General features: G+C 42.8%; 1 protein-coding gene across 4 annotated transcripts in view; it reads left to right on the top strand.

Moving 5' to 3' along the window:
- AUH (AU RNA binding methylglutaconyl-CoA hydratase) overlaps positions 1-18,496 on the top strand; it is a 177,419-nt gene that overhangs the window by 59,088 nt on the left and 99,835 nt on the right. For 2 of the 4 annotated variants that reach the window (XM_078062196.1, XM_078062194.1), the window contains 2 exons: positions 8,328-8,420; positions 10,031-10,087. In XM_078062196.1, coding sequence (XP_077918322.1) covers positions 8,328-8,420; positions 10,031-10,087 — 150 coding nt within the window. The remainder of the gene's footprint in view (positions 1-8,327; positions 8,421-10,030; positions 10,088-18,496) is intronic. The other 2 variants (XM_078062197.1, XM_078062195.1) reach the window with 1 other exon arrangement.

Genomic DNA, 18,496 nt, shown 5'->3' with positions numbered 1-18,496 from the left:
TTTTTCTGCATCAATTGAGAGGACCATATGGTTCTTCTCCCTCCTCTTATTAATGTGTTCTATCACACTGATTGATTTGTGAATGTTGAACCACCCTTGCATCCCGGGGATAAATCCCACTTGGTCGTGGTGGATGATCCTTTTAATGTATTGTTGGATCCTATTAGCTAGGATTTTGTTGAGGATTTTGGAGTCCATATTCATCAGGGACATCGGTCTGAAATTCTCCTTTTTGATGGGGTCTTTGCCTGGTTTGGGGATTAAGGTAATGCTAGCCTCATAGAATGAGTTTGGAAGTTTTCCTTCTGTTTCTATTTTTTGAAACAGCTTCAGGAGAATAGGTATTATTTCTTCTTTGAATGTTTGGTAGAATTCCCCAGGGAATCCATCAGGCCCTGGACTCTTGTCTTTTGGGAGGTTTTTGATCACTGCTTCAATCTCGTTACTGGTTATTGGCCTATTCAGGTTGTCAGTTTCTTCCTGTTTCAGTCTTGGCAGCTTATAGGTTTCCAGGAAGGCCTCCATTTCATCCAGATTGCTCAGTTTATTGGCATATAGTTGTTGATATTAATTTCTAATAATTGTTTCTATTTCCTTGGTGTTAGTCGTGATCTCTCCCCTTTCATTCATAATTTTATTAATTTGGGTCCTTTCTCTTTTCTTTTGGATAAGTCTGGCCAGTGGTTTATCGATCTTATTAATTCTTTCAAAGAACCAACTTCTAGTTTCGTTGATCTGATCTACTGTGTTTCTGGTTTCTAATTCATTGATTTCTGCTCTCATTTTAATTTTTTCTCTTCTAGTGCGTGGCTTAGGCGTCATTTGTTGCTTTTTCTCTAGTTCTTTAAGGTGTAGAGTTAGTTGGTGAATTCGGGATTTTTCTATTTTTTTGAGTGAGGCTTGGATGGCTATGTATTTCCCCCTTAGGACCGCCTTTGCAGTATCCCATAAGTTTTGGACTGATGTGTTTTCGTTCTCATTGATTTCCATGAATTGTTTAAGTTCTTCTTTGATTTCCTGGTTGACCCAAACATTCTTGAGCAGAGTGGTCTTTAGCTTCCAAGTGTTTGAATTTCTGCCAAGTTTTTTCTTGTGATTGAGTTCCAGTTTTAGAGCATTGTGGTCTGAGAATATGCGGGAATAATCTCAATCTTTTGGTATCGGTTCAGACCTGATTTGTGACCCAGTATATGGTCTATTCTGGAGAAAGTTCCATGTGCGCTCGAGAAGAATGAGTATTCTGTTGTTTTAGGGTGGAATGTTCTGTAAATATCTATGAGGTCCATCTGGTCCAATGTATCATTCAAAGCTCTTGTTTCCTTGTTGATTTTCTGCTTAGATGACCTGTCCATTGCTGAGAGTGGAGTATTGAGGTCTCCTCCAGTTAACATATTGTTATCAATATGACTCTTTATTTTGGTTTAACAGTTGGCTTATGTAGATGGCTGCTCCCATGTTGGGGGCATAGATATTTACGATTGTTAGATCTTCTTGTTGGATAGACCCTTTAAGAATGATATAGTGTCCTTCTGTGTCTCTTATTACAGACTTTAGTTTAAAATCTAATTTGTCTGATACAAGAATTGCTACCCCAGCTTTCTTTTGAGGTCCGCTGGCATGGAAGATGGATCTCCATCCCTTCACTTTCAGTCTGGATGTATCTTTAGGTTCAAAATGAGTCTCTTGTAGACAGCATATGGATGGGTCCTGTCTTTTTATCCAGTCTGCAACCCTGTGCCGTTTTATGGGAGCGTTTAGGCCATTCACGTTGAGAGTGATTATTGAAAGATATGAATTAATTGTCATCATGTTGCCTGTGAAGACGTTGTTTTTATAGATTGTCCCTGTAAATTTCTGTTGTAGATCACTCTTGGGGTCTTTCTCCTTTTATAGAACCCCCCTTAATATTTCTTGCAGGACCGGCTTAGTGGTCACATATTCTTTCAGCTTCTGCCGGTCATGGAAGCTCTGCATCTCTCCATCCATTCTAAATGAAAGCCTTGCCAGATAAAGTATTCTTGGCTGCATGTTCTTCTCGTTTAGTACCCTGAATATGTCTTGCCAGCCCTTTCTGGCTTGCCAGGTCTCTGTGGACAGGTCTGACGTTATTCTGATGTTCCTCCCTCTGTACGTAAGGACTCTCTTCCCTCTAACTGCCCTTAAGATGGTTTCCTTGGTTCTAAGATTTGTGAGTTTTTCTATTACATGCCAGGGTGTTGGCCTGTTTTCCTTGATCTTAGAAGGGGTTCTGTCTGCCTCTAGGACTCGAATGTTTGTTTCATTCCCCAGATTAGGGAAGTTCTCAGCTACGATTTGCTCAAATACATCTTCTAGTTCTCTCTCTCTCTCCACTCCCTCCGGGATTCCAGTGATTCTGACATTGGAATGCCTCATGGTGTCACTTATTTCTCTGATTCTCTTTTCATGGATTCTGAGTTGTTTTTCCCTGGCCTCCTCTTTTCCCTTTTTATCTATTATACTGTCTTCCAGGTCGCTTATTCTCTCTTCTGCCTCAGTTACCCTAGCTGTTAGATTATCTAGATTGGATCGGATCCCATTGAGAGGATTCTTAAGTTCTGCGAATTCCCCTTTTATTTCTGCCCTTAGAGACTCTATGTTGCCATTAATTGATTTCTCCATTCTAGCCATTGTCTTCACAATTGCTAGCCTGAACTCCATCTCCGACATCTTGGTTATATCTGCATCCATTTGTAAATCTGCAGCATAAGTCATAATCTCTGAGTCTTTTCTGTTTTGGGGGCTCCTCCTCCTAGTCATTCTGTTGAGGGGTGTTTGAGGGAATGTATAGAGTCCAAATTATTGACCAGAACCCAAGGAAGATGCACCTGTTTTCTTGGGACCTTAGGGTTGCTGGCTTCTTGTTTTCCCAGCCTGTCTTCTGCGGGAGGGGCCTGCCGCGCTGTTACTCAGGCAACCCTGTTTGGGCGGAGTTGCCCTGCGCCCCTGTGGCGGGGGATGTGCTCAGTGGGAATCGGTCTTTGGGGCTTTTGTTCTCTGGCGCCTTTCCCTGGCGGCTTTCCGCGTCTCTTCCGCTAGTCAGAGCCGAAGAGACCGTTTCCAACCCTCTGCCTCAGAGCAGAGAGACCTCAGTCTGTTCTTCAGTGAGCTCTCCAGGCCACACCGTCTCCGTTTCTGTCTGTGCTGCTATAAACTGCAGCGGCCTGGGTTGTGCGCCCCTCCGCAGCGCCCCCAGTCCTGCCTCCAGGTCGGGGCACGTCTCTGCCCTTGTGCTTCTAAATCCGCCAGCCGCTCCCAGTCCGTGCACGCGACCCCACCGCTCGGGGTTTCCACCCCGGGGCCTGCAGTTCACTGGCGGGACCCCGGCGCACCGGGTTTCCCTCTCAGAGGCTGCAGTTCGCAGGCGCGTCCCTGCTGCTCCGGGTTTCCCTCCCGGGGACTGCAGTTCGCAGGCCCGACCCCTCTGGTCTGGTCCTCCACCACGGGGCTGCCCTAAAGTCCTTCCCCGCCGCTACCGGTCTGCGAGTCTGTGCCCCGTCCCCAGCGAGCGAGGCTGTCGCTCACCGGCGGTGTAGGATCCCCACGGCCAGGCACCCTCCCGCTGCCGTTTATCCTCCGATATCTGCCCGCGGAATCACGGCTCCCCGCTTCCTACCTCGAAACCAACCGCCTGCGATATTCTGTTTGTAGAGATCCAGATCTTCTTACATCTCAGGCTGGTTTCGTGGGTGTTCAGAGTGGTCTGGTAGATATCCAGCTCAATTCCGGGGACCAGTTGGAATAGGGTTCCTTACTCCTCTGCCATTTTTCCCCCCTCCTCTTAAAAAAATTTTTTAATTGAAGTATACAGTTGACACACTAGAACTTCAGAATTTATAATATTGTAAAATGGTTGAAATTTAATTACTCACTGAATGCTAATTGAGCTGTTCTGCTTAAGTAATTTTTTAGTAGGAAAAATTTTATAGACTGCTTTATGTAATGCTAATTTATGTTCATTAGCATTTGAAAGGAGAGAGTAATTTACCTTTTTAATGATTTGAGAGTGCTAATACCCTATTTTCCTTGTTCTTGTTTTGTATAAGGACCTGACCCTACATTTCTTGTAATTTTATTTTATATGTTTCACATAAAATGTAATGTTAAAAAACTTTTAGCCCATTGAGAAAATTTCTTAAGTTTTTAACTATCAAATTTAAAAATAATTATCATTATTTCCAAAGAATACAAGCATATAGGGGGAAAGTGTTACTTCTTTAACTTCAGGATTAAGAAAACTTGAGCATGAGACAATTCATTTCACCACTTGCCCCCACCCCCATCTCCCAGATTAGCATGTTTGCATTTGTTTATTTCTCCTTGGTTCCTACCTTGTTACTCCAGGTCAGGCAGAACCTGAAACCTGCCTGGTGCGCATGCCTTCTCCCCCATCGTTTTATTTTATCATCATAACGTTTGTTTATAGCACCTCTTACAGTGAAAGGGAGGGTATATTTACTAATCATTTGTATTTGTGTTTTTAATGTGCATTACCTCTTTTTTTCTTTTTAATGACATTCTATACTTCTAAAAAATAAAAGCTTTTAAACTGTCTATTGGCTAGTGTGATTTTTTTTTTTTTTTTTTTTAAAGATTTTATTTATTTATTTGAGAGAGAGAATGAGATAGAGAGAGAGAGCATGAGAAGGGGCAGGGTCAGAGGGAGAAGCAGACTCCCCGCCGAGCAGGGAGCCCGATGTGGGACTCGATCCCGGGACTCCAGGATCATGACCTGAGCCGAAGGCAGTGGCTTAACCAACTGAGCCACCCAGGCGCCCCTGGCTAGTGTGATTTTTAAGTATGATATTTATTTGAAAATATTAACTAATAAAATTGTAGAGCAAAGCTTTGCCAGGTCTTTTTGAGGCATCTCTTCCCTGATGTAGTGTTACGAACATTATAGATGACCACGGGTTGTAATCTTGCTGTATGCTTACTGGGGTGCTTCAGGGCTTATGAACTTGTGGAATTTTACTTTTGTAATTTATAGTCAACTTATTCCTTCGACCTGTGTAGTTAGTTTACATTTTCAGTTCACGATTTGATGTGAAGAAAAATTCCTCTTTGCATATGAATTTGTTCCTATTTTGGGGGGGGGGAATCTAAAGAATATGAGATAACCCCTATTAGCTAGGAGTTGGAATTTTCAGAAACTGGAACTCAGTAGTACATATATTTCAGGCCTGGGTTTGATTATAGAGGTCTTTTAAACTCACCTTTATGGTTCCTATCTCTGAAGAGCCAGCTTCCTGCAGGTGGCTGGTGAGTGCCTTCGGCATTTTCACACGGCAAGGAGAGAACACTTCCATCCTCTTCCTGGTCTCTCTCCCCCACTCAGGAACCCTTTACACTTTATCGATATTTTCTGTAGCTCCATTGGGCTACATATATTCATGTTATTTCTTTAAAGTATTAGTGAAAGAAGTTCATAATAAAAGCAGGGAGAATACGAGGTTTAAAGTCACAGGGACAGAAGAAACAGTCCCAGAGTAGGAAGAGGGGTGTTGTTTTCCAGCACTGATGTGATGTTCATCTCTGTTTCAGAATGGGTGGTGTGGTGGTAAATGCTCTGCTAGAAAGTACGTACAGAGTGCCATGGAGGCGCAAAGGGAGGGACTTTAGAGCAGTGCCTTGAAAGATCATTAGGTGCTAGCTAGGCATGCCAGGCAGAGGGCACCTTGTCCACAGGCATGGATGGGAAGAACTTCTGGAACATAGAGTATGTGCGTGAGGTTGGAGAGAGGTGGTGCAGGTGGACAGAACCTAGTTTATCAGGTGCCTCCTGTGCCATGTTAATTGTTTTCTCCATTTTTATCCCGAGTGTGGAATAAATCATTGTACAGTTTTAAATGGGGGAATAGCATGACTGCATTTGCATTTTAGAAACATTATAATACAGGAAATATGGAAGAGGCATTGGAAGGGGCCAGTCGCAGGTGAAAGTCTGTTAGGGACGTCGTGCTGCTGAGGAATGAAGGGACCCAGGATTCTGGCTGTAGGAAAGGGAGGGGGGCTTGCAGCTTTGTGAGCTGTGGGAAGGAGCACATCCGGGATGACTCTGGGTATCTGTCTTGGGTAGCTTGGGGGGTGGAGATACTGCCGCGTGTGAAACAGAATCTAGAAGAAGGACTAACCAGAAGTTGGTTTGAACATGAAAGCATTTAAATGGAGCTGTCCCAATAGGCAGGTAGTCAGAGAGATGCAGTTGAGAGGGAGATTTGGGTTTGAGGTAGGGATTTGGACATCCTTGGTATTCTGTGTGGTAAAAGTTCTGGGTGGGAATGAGACCTCCTGGGCAGTTTCTGTTGGGGGGTGAGCTGGAAGGAAGCCGAGGGGAAGGTTCTGATGGGAGACCCATGCAACTGGGGAAGCAGGAGACCGGAGGGGTCTAGCAATAATGGTCATCTCTATTGCTAGGTTCTTGAAAGAGAGGATTGAGAGCTGGGTAGCAGAGTAGCTCCACTTGACTTGTCATGGTTGGAGATGATCTTGGAGGCCACTCAGATGCACTTGCCATTATATTTCTTTATTGATCTTTCTTTCCTTCTTTATTTCTTTATTTTTTTTTTGACAGATAAACTTAACCAGATACTGTGTTTTCATTAAATTCATTTCCTGACGGTAGACCCTGACATAGCTTTCTGTTTATTTGTTCACCAAGTGTGCTGTGAAGTGTACCCGGGGAGTACCTCTGAGTCTGGCCTGGCCCCTCGAGCCCTCACCTCCCCCCCGAATGTTCAGGCAGGTCCAAACAGTTGAAGCATACCTGCGCTGCAGCCCCATCCATCCCTGCTCTCCCGGGAGTGCTTCTGTCTTTGGGGGCAGTATTGTATGTGCTCCATCCCAGCCTTTTCAGACTTCACTCTTGAAGTAAGTCTGATAAATTCCTTCATGTGTGACTAAACCTCAGTGTTCTTCAACAAATTTGTATATTTTAAAAGGAGTCAAAGAATGAATCTCTCTGACTGGAATTTCATATTTCAGAATACTTGTGGAAGAAAGAGATTTTTAGGGATGGTACTATCTATTTACTTCCTTCCTTACATTTTACCTATTTTTTAAAAATTGAGTTATAATTTCCATATAACATTGTGTAAGTTTAAGGTATATAACGTGTTGATTTGCTATATTTATGTATTACAATAAGATTACCCCTGTAGCATTAGCCAATACGTCACGCCACGTGATTATTATTTCTTATTTGTTGTCAGAGCAGTCAAGAAGAGGTGGTACCACGTTCTTTTTATACTATAATAAGTTTGGCCAGCCTTGCTTCACATTACCATTGTCAAAAATAAAATTAATAAGGAGGAGTCTGCTTCACAGAATAATGAACCAGTCAGTTTTTGAACCAGTTATAAAAATGAAATTTGTATGTTCTAATTTACAAAATCTCATTAAAACAATATTCGGGGCTCAGGAAAGTCTGGTTTGAGCTCTGTGGTTGGCTGACCCCTTCCCAGGCATGCTTTTGGGAAGGTCCTCAGGACCTTCTCAGATGACTCTTCCATCTCAAGTGTGCTGTTCAATAGAGAGCCTGGTCATTTTCTAGCTAGGGCGCGTCGTACTCGTTCCTCAGTGATAGAACCAGTGGGCAGGGCCCCAGCAGCCACTCAGTCGGCTTTTGTCTGGTTTGAGAAGATTTATTACTTCATTGGATGAGACTGTCATTCTGAGTACCATGGTGACCCATAAAGGATCATGAATTTTGCAATTATACCTAAGTCATTTCAAATAGAAATTTGTATGAACCAAACATCTCATAAAAGACGTTAGGCTCCGGGCACCTGGGTGGCTCAGTCGGTTAAGTGTCTGCCTTTGGCTCAGGTCATGATCTCAGGGTCCTGGGATCGAGTCCCGCGTCGGGCTCCCTGCTCAGCGGGAAGCCTGCTTCTCCCTCTCCCCCTCCCCCCTGCTTGTGCTCTCTCTGTCTCTCTCTTTCCCTGTGTCTCTCTCTGTCAAATAAATAAATAAAATCTTAAAAAAAAAAAAAAAAAAAGACGTTAGACTAAGATTACAAAGTTGCAACTGTAATTGTGCTAATTCAACAAAAAATATTTATGGAAGTATTTCAATGATATGGGAAGACTTAAAGACATTGCATGTTTATTTGGTGGAACTCTACACAATCATCGCATATTTTTGAAGAATAATAACAAAGGAAGTGACTATTTTGTTAAAGGAAAAGGACTACACAATTCTGAATGCGGTATCCCATTTAAAAATAAATTCACAAAAAGTCTGAAATAAATTACATAGTAAAGTAACGATCTTCCTGAAGAAACATAAAATCTTTCCTTCTATTTCAGCTAATCTTCCAGTGCCAACAATTGCAGCGATAGATGGACTTGCTTTGGGTGGTGGCCTTGAGCTGGCTCTAGCATGTGATATACGCGTAGCAGGTGAGAATTAATCCTATCAGAAATGAGGTTTGTGCTTACTCTTCAGATAATTCCAAATATTTTATTCTTTTCTGTTGTTGAGTAGAACATTTAGAAGAAGTCACCCGTTGGGCTTGATGAAATATTGAAGATTCCCAGTTAAGAAAACAGTCTGATAGAGTCTCTTATTGGCCTTAGCAGTAGGGGAGGAGAATGGGAATTGGGTCAGACAGAACTGAATTTGAATCACAGGCCCTGTCCTTTTCCGATCCGTTTCCTCCTCTAAAATGGGGGAAATGGCAGGAGCTGTTGTGAAGATCAAGTGAACTAATCTGTGGCATGTGCCCAGTCCAAGCACTTAATTCTTGTCAGCTACAGGAATGATAACTTAATCTCTTTGAGGTTCACTTTCTTCTTGCTTGGTTTCCTGTGGGTCGGATGAGGTGATGATGAAAATAATAATGAGAACACTTAGTGCTGGCTGCGTGCTGAGCGCAGAGCCGGTGCCAGCCCTGCTCGAGCCCCTGACGTGTGTTAGCTCGCACAGTCGGCCCACTAGCCCTCCGTGATAGGCGCTCTCCGGTGCTGGAGGAAGCCGGGACACGGGGAGGAGACGGAGCAGGCCTGGAATCAGTGGCTGAGCTGGGATTGGAACCCAGGCAGTCCGGCGCCACGGCCATCACTCCCCCTGTCCTGCGAGAGCCCCGCAGACTGCCACCATATGGTCACACTGGGGTGACACAGAGGGGCCCTGGGACCAAGGACTGGGCGAAGCAGGCAACAGCTGTCTGTCACCGTTCTTCCCCCGGCCCTCACTATCACTCCTGGAGCAGCTGCCTGCTAAGACTAGTCAACATAATTAGGTTTTCAATAATTTTTGACTGTTTCTTGGGATTTGTAGCTGCTAGTCCATGTGGACTCTTTTCCCCTTTCCACTTTATTTTAGATCTCTACTTACTTGTCTGAAATCATGAGTTTTAAATGTAAAAGCTAAGGTACATGTAGTCCATTTCTGAAAGAGTGCAGATTCTGGGAATTAGGATATGGGAGGTGGTCCAAGTACATTTGGATATTCAAATAAAGAAATAATTAAGATGTTTTAAAGTAGCCGTGAAAACAAAACATGGAAAGAGGAACCCCGTCCAGCTGTCAGAACAGTAAAACCATTTGTCCAGAGTAACTAGAGATTCGGCCCTGACAGGCTCTGTATCTGATATGATATATTACGCTGTTTGATTTGGAGGGCTCTCTGGGCGGCTAGAGATTCCTGCTTGTCGGACACAGCCTGTGCTCCCCATCCTGAATAATTAACGGGGTCTAAGCCTACAGACGTGACTCGGCAGTATCAGGTCAAATCATGTAGTCATAACCCTGGTCTTTCTGCGTCGAAAATTAATTCACTGCCGAGCAATTTTTAACAGGAAATGTTACGTGAATCTCTTAATGTATATCACTTACAGTGTTTACTATTTCCATAACTAAATGCCTTCTGAAGCAACTTTTAAGAAGATTTGTGATGCAGGTTTAATTAGTAAACAGAATATTTGTAGCTGATTTTACTAACTTTTTCAAGTCATAATATTTGAATCTGATGATATGGATTTTACTTAATTTTCTTCCTTCCTTTTTAGCTTCCTCTGCAAAAATGGGCTTGGTTGAAACAAAGTTGGCAATCATTCCTGGTGGAGGTATGAATTGTTCACGCCCATTGGTTTATTTTCAACAACAGGGTATAAGGCAAAAGGGTGTTAATTGAAAAGGCAGCATTTTCGATAAAGAGACTAATACTATATTGTTCGCTCTTGTAGCAAAGTCCTTATTCAAAATGTGCTCTTTCAGCTTAGGTAGTTGAGAAGATGCTGGGTATGTTGAGTGTTGCTCTCTTTTTGTGGTGTCTCCTGGGCTTTTCTGTATAATTTCTTAATTTTTAAATTATTGCATCAGTCACATTTTTCTTGAAGGATTGCACTGATATTTTGAAACTTTTGGGTGGGTATATAAATGTGCATGCCCTCAGAGAGCGGCCCGCACGTGGTCAGACCTCATTGGAGGAGCGGGTAGGGCTTGCCAGGCTTCGTGCAGGTTTTTTGTGTTTCTGGGCAGCAGGACAAAAGTTGGGGTTGGTGGGTGCCTGAATTTGGAGCTGAGGTGTTTCTTCTGTCACTTCAAAAAAGGTAGGTGAGCTGCGTTTTGGGAAGACTCATTTAAGAAAGCACTTTTCCAACATTGATAATGAAATCTTGTATCACCCAATAAATCTGAAATTTTGGTTCTTTTGTCTGATGAGAGAATTTGGAGCTATTCCCATTTCATGAAGTCGTTCTCTCAGAAAGTAGAGTTCATTTGAGATGTGCACATTGAGAATTTATTAGTATATGAATTAAATAGCAGTAACAGTTTAAAAATTAAAAGCAGTGTTTGAACACTTCAGGCATGTTTGTACCTGGACAGGTTATAAAATTGTCTGTTTAACCTTCTCGTTAGAAGAGTGCTTACCCTGATTAGGGTGGATAAGGAGAAATTAAAACACAATTCAGTGAAACTGGTGACTACCCAGGTCAATGTGTAAGACTCACTAAAAGGTTTCTACTTCGGTCGTCCATGAAAATGCTATTCTTGTGGGTAAAGCACTTGATATCTGCCTGTTCGACCATGTCAGTCTTGTTCACGGTGACTAATGAAAACACTCAGAGGAGGATTTCTATGGAAATGGATCCAACTGAAAAAAATTATCAGGTAACTAATACTGGAAGTAAAACAAGCTTTGGAAAAAAGATGATGGTATGATAGTGTTTCTGAAATTCTTTTAAGAAGCAAGCTTTAGTTGGTAATTAGGGTTTAGCTAACCCTAGAAGGACAGTGACTGTAGTGGAGTGGTGACACCCCCCCCCTCCCCAAAGATAGGACAGCCTGGAACCTGTGAGTGTAACCTTACTTGGAAAAAGGGTCTTTGCAGGATCTTAGGGATCTTAAGGATCTTAGATGACCTCATTCTGGATTATCTGAATGAATCTTAAATGAATGGATCTTAAGTCTCATAACAAGCATCCTTATAAGAAGAGAAGAGGAGAAGCAGGAGAAGGTCCTGTGAAGACAGAGATTAGAGAGAGGCGTTTGCAAGTCCAGGAAGGCCAAGGATTGCTGGTGGCCACCAGAAGCTAGGAGCCTCCAGAAGGAACCATCCCTGCCAGCATCTCGAGTTTGGACTTCTGTTCTCCAGAACTGTGAGAGGAGACTTCTGTGGTCCTAAGTCAGCAAGTTTATGATGATTTGTTACAGCAGCCCTTAGAGACTAATACAGTGGTGTTTAACATTTCGGTGATTTTTTTCTGGACAGGGAATTAGTGGGTGGCGAGCTAAGGGGTGGGAGGAAGATGAACTTGGTAATTTGGATATTTATCATATCTCGAAGATGAAATGTTTTGTATTAAAACCACAAGAAGGTAGAACGGTTGCATGAGCGTACTGTTGGCGCTGGTTAGAGGGAAGAAGCCTAATTGACTGCACTACAGAAACACGAGTGGTAGCTCTTCGCTCATGAGCCGGCCGTGCCTTTTGAGGTCTAGGAATTAGCATTTTCTTTCCAGAGTACTGAAGTTCCCTAGGGTCCTCCTCAATCAGGGACCCGTTAGTTAGAATCCACTTGTTGTAAATTTGATTCATTTTGGATTGTGTATTCTCATGATTACCATTATTTCTAAAATTTTTATTAAATGAATTTTTCATAAAATTCAGGATGCTTTAACGTTTTCCCATCTACTTATAAAGGATCATCTTCTGTCTTTGCCGTTTTTCCTAAGTGAGTCTGAGGGAGTGTATTTCAGTTGCTCCTTTAATTAATGAAGCTTTCAGGTTCATCGCTCATACACATGTAGCTATTGTTATGTTGCACTTTCTGTCGAGAGTGAGTCGAATTTCTCTTTGAGACCACATTCACGTTTCGATGAAGAAAGATGCATGTGGACATTTTGGTTCACTTTCACATTTGTGTGATGGTTACTGATGCACCGTAAGTCGGGCCTAGTTTTGATTTTTGTTTTTTTTTTTTTAAACAACAGCGCAGTTTCTTTTAAGCAAGGTTTAATGTATTATCTAAAGGAGCAGTTTCTGAAATTTTTGTGGAGAAAAATCTTCTTCTGGATATTTTGATCCACAGATATTTTCACCATATCCTCTTTCTCCCCTTCCTTTTCTCATAGATGATCCTCATGAAAATACCGCTTTCTTTTCTTTTCTTTTTTTTTTTTTCTTAAAGTTGGTTTTAAATTGATGGATTTGCCACGGCTCATGTGATCCCTGAGATGTCCTCTTTTGGTCTGTGAACTGCTTAGAAGAGCTTCTTAGAATAGACACAGTAGACCATGCTTAGTTTTTTCCTCCCTTGTTGGTGGACCTCTTAGCTAAAAGAAGATGCTGAACTTGCTTCCTCTTGTAGATGCTGCTCGAGCAGCGTGGCCCTCGTCCCTGAGCCCTTGTCACTGTCCGCAGCCCCGCCTCTCATCCGTTTCACGCAGGACTGGCCACACGGGTAGAAAATGGGGGGTGGGGGAGAGAATATTGTGGAAACAGTAAACGCTTTGCTTTCCTAGTCAAATGAAGACTGCAGTCAGTTCCTCAGGGTGGAAAGTCTAGCTGCATGCAGCCTGGAAACTGGTGCTGCAGGTCTGGTAAGGTTGGCCCTCCCAGCTTGTACAGGCCGCAGGCCACGCCGGGTGGACTCTCCAGAGGGGTGCTTCTCCAGAGGAGCGGCACCCCGGCTGTCCTGTCAGCGTCACTTCTGCCCCTTTGTGATGACAGTTCACCGGGAAACATTGGACCAAAGACTAGCATTTAGCTTCCTTCAGTTTTTTTTTTTTCTTTTTTACTTGAACCTGAGTGACAATATGATTCTTTTTAAGATATATTTTGTAAATGTTCTCAAAGCAAGTTAAATTAAAAATGATTGTTTTGGGGAGAATAATATTCCTAGTGAACAAGAGTATTAGTGGGCCATTACTATAATGTGATTCTTAGATGGGTATTCTAAATTTTAGTGTTTACGAGAAAAAGATTCAGTGATGACTATTGAAATTATATAGTTAATGAAAAGGAATGTAGAAACATACTGGATCTGAATTGAACTTCTTTAAATAGTATTAAATCAGATGTAATTAGAAAAATTAAATGTAACTGACTGTCATATACTCAAGCCAGTACTTTCACTTATGGAGCACTGGGTGTTATACGCAAACAATGAATCATGGATCACTACATCAGAAACTGATGACGTACTGTATGGTGATTAACATAACATAATAAAAAAAATATATATATATATATATTTGATTATAGACAAATACTATAAAATACAAAATACAATGTTAATGATTGAAAGCACTAGCCAATTTAAAAATAATTAAGATTGTTCCCAAGGACCTTCCCACAATGTCCTAAATTATATTGGGGATCTTGGTACACCACACAGCTCTAGTTTATCCTCCAGTATCTTCACCTTAAAGAAAGCAGCTACACCTCCTATGTTCTTCCCAACTGGGAGAATGCTCCAGTAGTGTAAAATAAAATTCCCTTTTAGAAACAGCTCCTCAAATGATACCACCCTTCAGCACATTTGTAAGAACCAAGTAAAACAAGTTCAGAGGATTAGAATTCTTTTGACAGTTTAGGAAATTTCTTTTAAGTGTGCGCAGAAAATGGTGGCAGACTGCCTCATTCCTGGCCTTTGTTTCTTGCCTCTTCTATTGGAGGATTTGGGGTTTGTGTCAAGAAACCTTATTATAACTAAGATAGCTGTTAGGGCTTCTTGCTTGGGCACACACCCCTATGACAGGATGTGTAGTACTTTCACTGCTCTGTGGCTCTCTTTTATTTCCTCCAGCTTTTTATTTTGGAAATGTTCAAACTTCAGGAAATTTGAAAGCCAGAAAAATGAACCTCTTTACACGCCTCACCAAGATCTGCCCATCCCCATATGTCTCTCCTCCTGCTGCCCTCCTCCCAGTCTCATTTGCACTCCATTTGTTCTTGCTGAGCCATTTCAAAATGACCAGGTGGACCGTTCGCTGTACCAGCATGCCTTTCCTAGGAGGAAGAACAAACCCTTATAATAACCACAAAACTAGTACCACACTTAACGATATTAACATTAATTTCAGATTCCCCACGTGTCTCAAAGTGTTGTTTGCGGTGGTTTTTGGCTTTGCTTTTTCAATTCAGGATCCAGTTAAATGTCATGTTGCATTTGGTTAGGTCTATGGGGTTTTTTTGTTTTGTTTTTTAAATCGAGACAAGTCTTCCATCTCTTTGTTTTTTATAACACCTTTTTTTTTTTTTTTTTAAGAATTCAGGCAAATTATCTTACTGAGGTTTACACATTCTGGATATGACTGAGTCATTTCCTCAAATTTAGATGTAGGTTAAAATATTTAGCCAAGAATACTCAATGGGCCGTGCTCTGTTTTTCATTTTCATTTTATGCAATGGCACTTGATATTAGGTTGTCCTACTTTGGGTGACGGTAATTTTGATCCCTTAGTTCATGTGGTGACTAACTACGAGTACCCTTTTAACATTCTTTTTTTTAGAAACTTTTCAGGAAAAGAATCTTTAATAACTCTTATTGGCATTGACCATTGCCCAAATTAAAAAACGAGAGGCAGGAAATGAGAGTATTCAGGTGTCATGGGAACAGGGTGAGGGATGGGAGGCATCTCTGTTCATCTGACTGTAGGCCGTGCTTTGCAGTAAGGCCGTTTCTTGGCACGGTGACCAGGAACTCTATTTAAGGTGTGTCTGTGAAGTAATGTGGATTTTTAGATCCTGCATGCATGTTGTCCGGAACACCGTAGTCATTTTGGAAAGTTTTGTTTATAACCTTTGTTGAAATCTTCTCAGAATTTACATCAGAATGTGAGCTTATTCTTTTGAATATCCTTGGTAGTGACTCATCTTTTATCTTATGAGGGTGAATTTGATTTTCATAAATAGCAAAAGACCTTTCTGTGCCAAATCTGATTAATAAGGTCAGACTGTTTCAGGAGGAAGAAAAGTGTAACAACAAAAAGAAGACTTCTTAAGAGGTTCATGTAATGTCAGACATTTACCTGTGTTGTAAACAGTGGATAGCACCGCTGGGCTTAGTGGACTGCTTCCCGGGTGACCTCTGCAAAGGCCAGCACTCTTTTGTTCTCTGAAGTTAGGGGGGTGTGTGTGTGTGTGTGTATGTATGTATTTTAAAAATTTTATTTTATTTTGAGAGAGGCACACAGAGCAGAGGGAGAGGGAGAAGCAGACTCCCTGCTGAGCAGAGAGCCCTCCATGGGGCTTGATCCCAGGACCCCAAGATCATGGCCTGAGCCAAAGGTAGACGCTTAACTGACAGAGCCACCCAGGTGCCCCAGTTAGGTGCATTTATTAACACACTTCTTACACTGCAGACTCTCATGTCTTTGTACTTTAAAATGTAATTCAGTGACCACTTCTAATTACAGTGTTTGGAAAGTTATTTGTTGACTTTACACTGTTGACAGACCAATTTGCTAGTTGCTCTGGAAAAAACATACATATATGTATGTACATACAGCAGTGTTCCCTTTGAAATGCACGTGTCAAATCTGTTAGGAGAGATAAAATATACAAGTATCATAACTGCCCTTTACTAAAATTGTTGGAATTGAACAGGAGCAAGGCAATTTACAACTGGGAGTTGTGAGTTTGAGAAACTGGTGTGGATTCTGTCAGCCCTCAGTCTCAGTTTACAAGGCCTATAAGGTGGCTTCTCAGCACTTGTCTCGGTCTCCTGTCCTCCTGCTGTGTGCTGTGCTCACACACTGTGTTCTGGGGTGTTTATTCTTTTAACACAGTAAGTATTTGTTGAGCGGTGCACTGGTTGACCCTGGGCGTACGGTACAGCTGGGAACGAATGGGGCGAGATCTCTGCCGCCATGCAGCTGGTACACCAGCACAGAGGCGGTAGGCGTGGCAGATAATACGGTGTGAGTTATGGCAGAAGTGCAGAGTGCTGTAGAGAAAGAAATAGGGGAAGGGGCCTGATGACGGGGAGGGGCTTGCCCTTTAAAACGGGGGGTCAGAAGAAGCCTTACTGAGAAAGTAACATTGGAGTTAAGACTGACGGGAATTGAGGAAATTAATCGTAGAGACGGAAGGAAGAGCATTTATGTCTGCAACGCCCCCCCGATGCTGCCACCATACTGGACGGGAGGAGACTGATAGCAGGGTCTGTCAGAGAAGCAATAGGGGGGCTGCATCGGGCTATTACTGCTTGCACCCTGAAGGAGAGGGGCCCACAACGGGTTCTCAGCAGAGGGCAATGCAATCTTAGGCTTTTAAAGATTTGTCTGGTCTCTGTGTCGAGAGCCCACATCAGTGGGGCCAGGTGAGTGGCAGGAGCCCATTCCTGCAGGGAGCCTGTGGCTGTGCTTCAGGCGGAGGGTGACGGGGCCTGGACTGGGGTATGGCGGTGGAAGTCGGGGGTGTGCTTCAATTTGGAGAATCTCCTGACAGGTTGGGGGAGTGTAAAGAAGGACTCCATGGATTCTGGCTGGAGTAACTGAGAAGAAAAAGTTCCCTTCAACAGAAAAGTGGAAAGAGCAGGTTTAGAAGAGACAGTGAAGAATATTGTTTGGTTAAAAATAATTGTTAAACATCCAAGTGCCATATTAATTTAAGCAGTTGGTTGTGCAAATGTGGAGTTTAGGAGAGTGGTCTGGGCTAAAAATAAAAATATGAATTCAGTTTTTTCCTGGCATCCGCTGGCCTGGTATTAAAAAAAAATCCCAGAAATGGACATTGGCACAGCCAGAGAGAACTTCAGGAGAATCTTTCTCATTCAGGTTTGGGAAATGGGAGACGAATCTCTTGGTAGTGAGCGTTGTGGCAGCCAGGACCCAAAACGTCAGGAATTCTGAGGGAAGAGAACCTTCCTCAGTCACAGGAGCTGTTGTCTCAAGGGGGTGGGGGCAAGTTCCTGCTGCTTTGTTTTTCTCTGTCCTTCTGCATTTCGCCTTGGACATACATGTAGTTGTTGGAAGTGCAAGATAGAGCAAGGTGCGTACAACCTCAGTGTTCTGGATGGAGGTCCCAAAAGGGGGAGCCCCAGGGTATTAGAAAGGACCAAGAGATGGTAAAGAGGGGATGAACACAGGAAGGAGATCCCATCAAGTCGTTTGTGAACTCCTGACTCACTCTTGGGCTGTGCATGTGTGTCTCTGATGCTAAACAGCAGATCAGACACGGAGAATTTGAACCAAGAGATGGACCACTGCCCAGATCTGAAACTGGCCAAAGTCCTCACAAACATAGCAACGCTGAAACCACAATCCACAGAAGGCTGGTTGGAATGTGTAGCCTGAATACATTTAACATTGACTGAATGCTGAGACAAAAATGTCCAGGCCAAAATTACTCAGCATATGAAGAACCTGAAAATCTCAACTTGCATGGGAGAAGACATTCAACAGATGCCATCCAAGATGATAGATGTTAGAGTTATCTGAGAAAGATTTTAAAGCAGTTACTGTAAAAATGCTCCAAGAAGTAAGGGTGAACTGTTTTAGTTTCCTGCTCTTCACCTGGTTAATGCAGGAGGGATTCCTGTTCAAGGTTCCTGGGAATGACTAGACACTTAACACCTGACTCCAGAGAGATGTGATTGATAGTAGTTTCTTAGTCACATATATTCCCATTCCAAAGTAGGAGGACACTGCAAACCCCGCACAGGGCCACAAAGAGGTTGTGATCTGGAGCAGAGTGATCCAGCATGCCTGTGAGAGGCAGGCTTTGTAGTGACAGGAGGGTGGGCTGCCTCCTGGGTCCCACGGCAGGATGTGGTAGGCTTGTTTTTTTTTTTTCTCTTTAAATTTTTTTTGAACTCAGGAACCTGAGATCAAAAGTCGCATGCTCCACTGACTGAGCCAGCCATGTGCCCTGATGGGCTTGTTTGAATGATTCCATGATCTGATGCTGGAACCCACTCCCCAGAGATAAGTAGGAACCCTGCCTGTTCTCTTTAATGAGGATGGTTGTTTGCCTAGGGGACTTTTCCATGGGAGCCGAGTGGGGATGGGAGCTTGTGGTCAGGC

The sequence above is a fragment of the Halichoerus grypus genome, chromosome 14 (genome assembly GCF_964656455.1).
Source record: "Halichoerus grypus chromosome 14, mHalGry1.hap1.1, whole genome shotgun sequence".
NCBI classification, from domain to species: Eukaryota; Metazoa; Chordata; class Mammalia; order Carnivora; family Phocidae; genus Halichoerus; species Halichoerus grypus.
The sequence above is the reverse complement of the archived record's forward strand: the minus strand, read 5'-3'. Positions and strand labels throughout refer to the sequence as shown.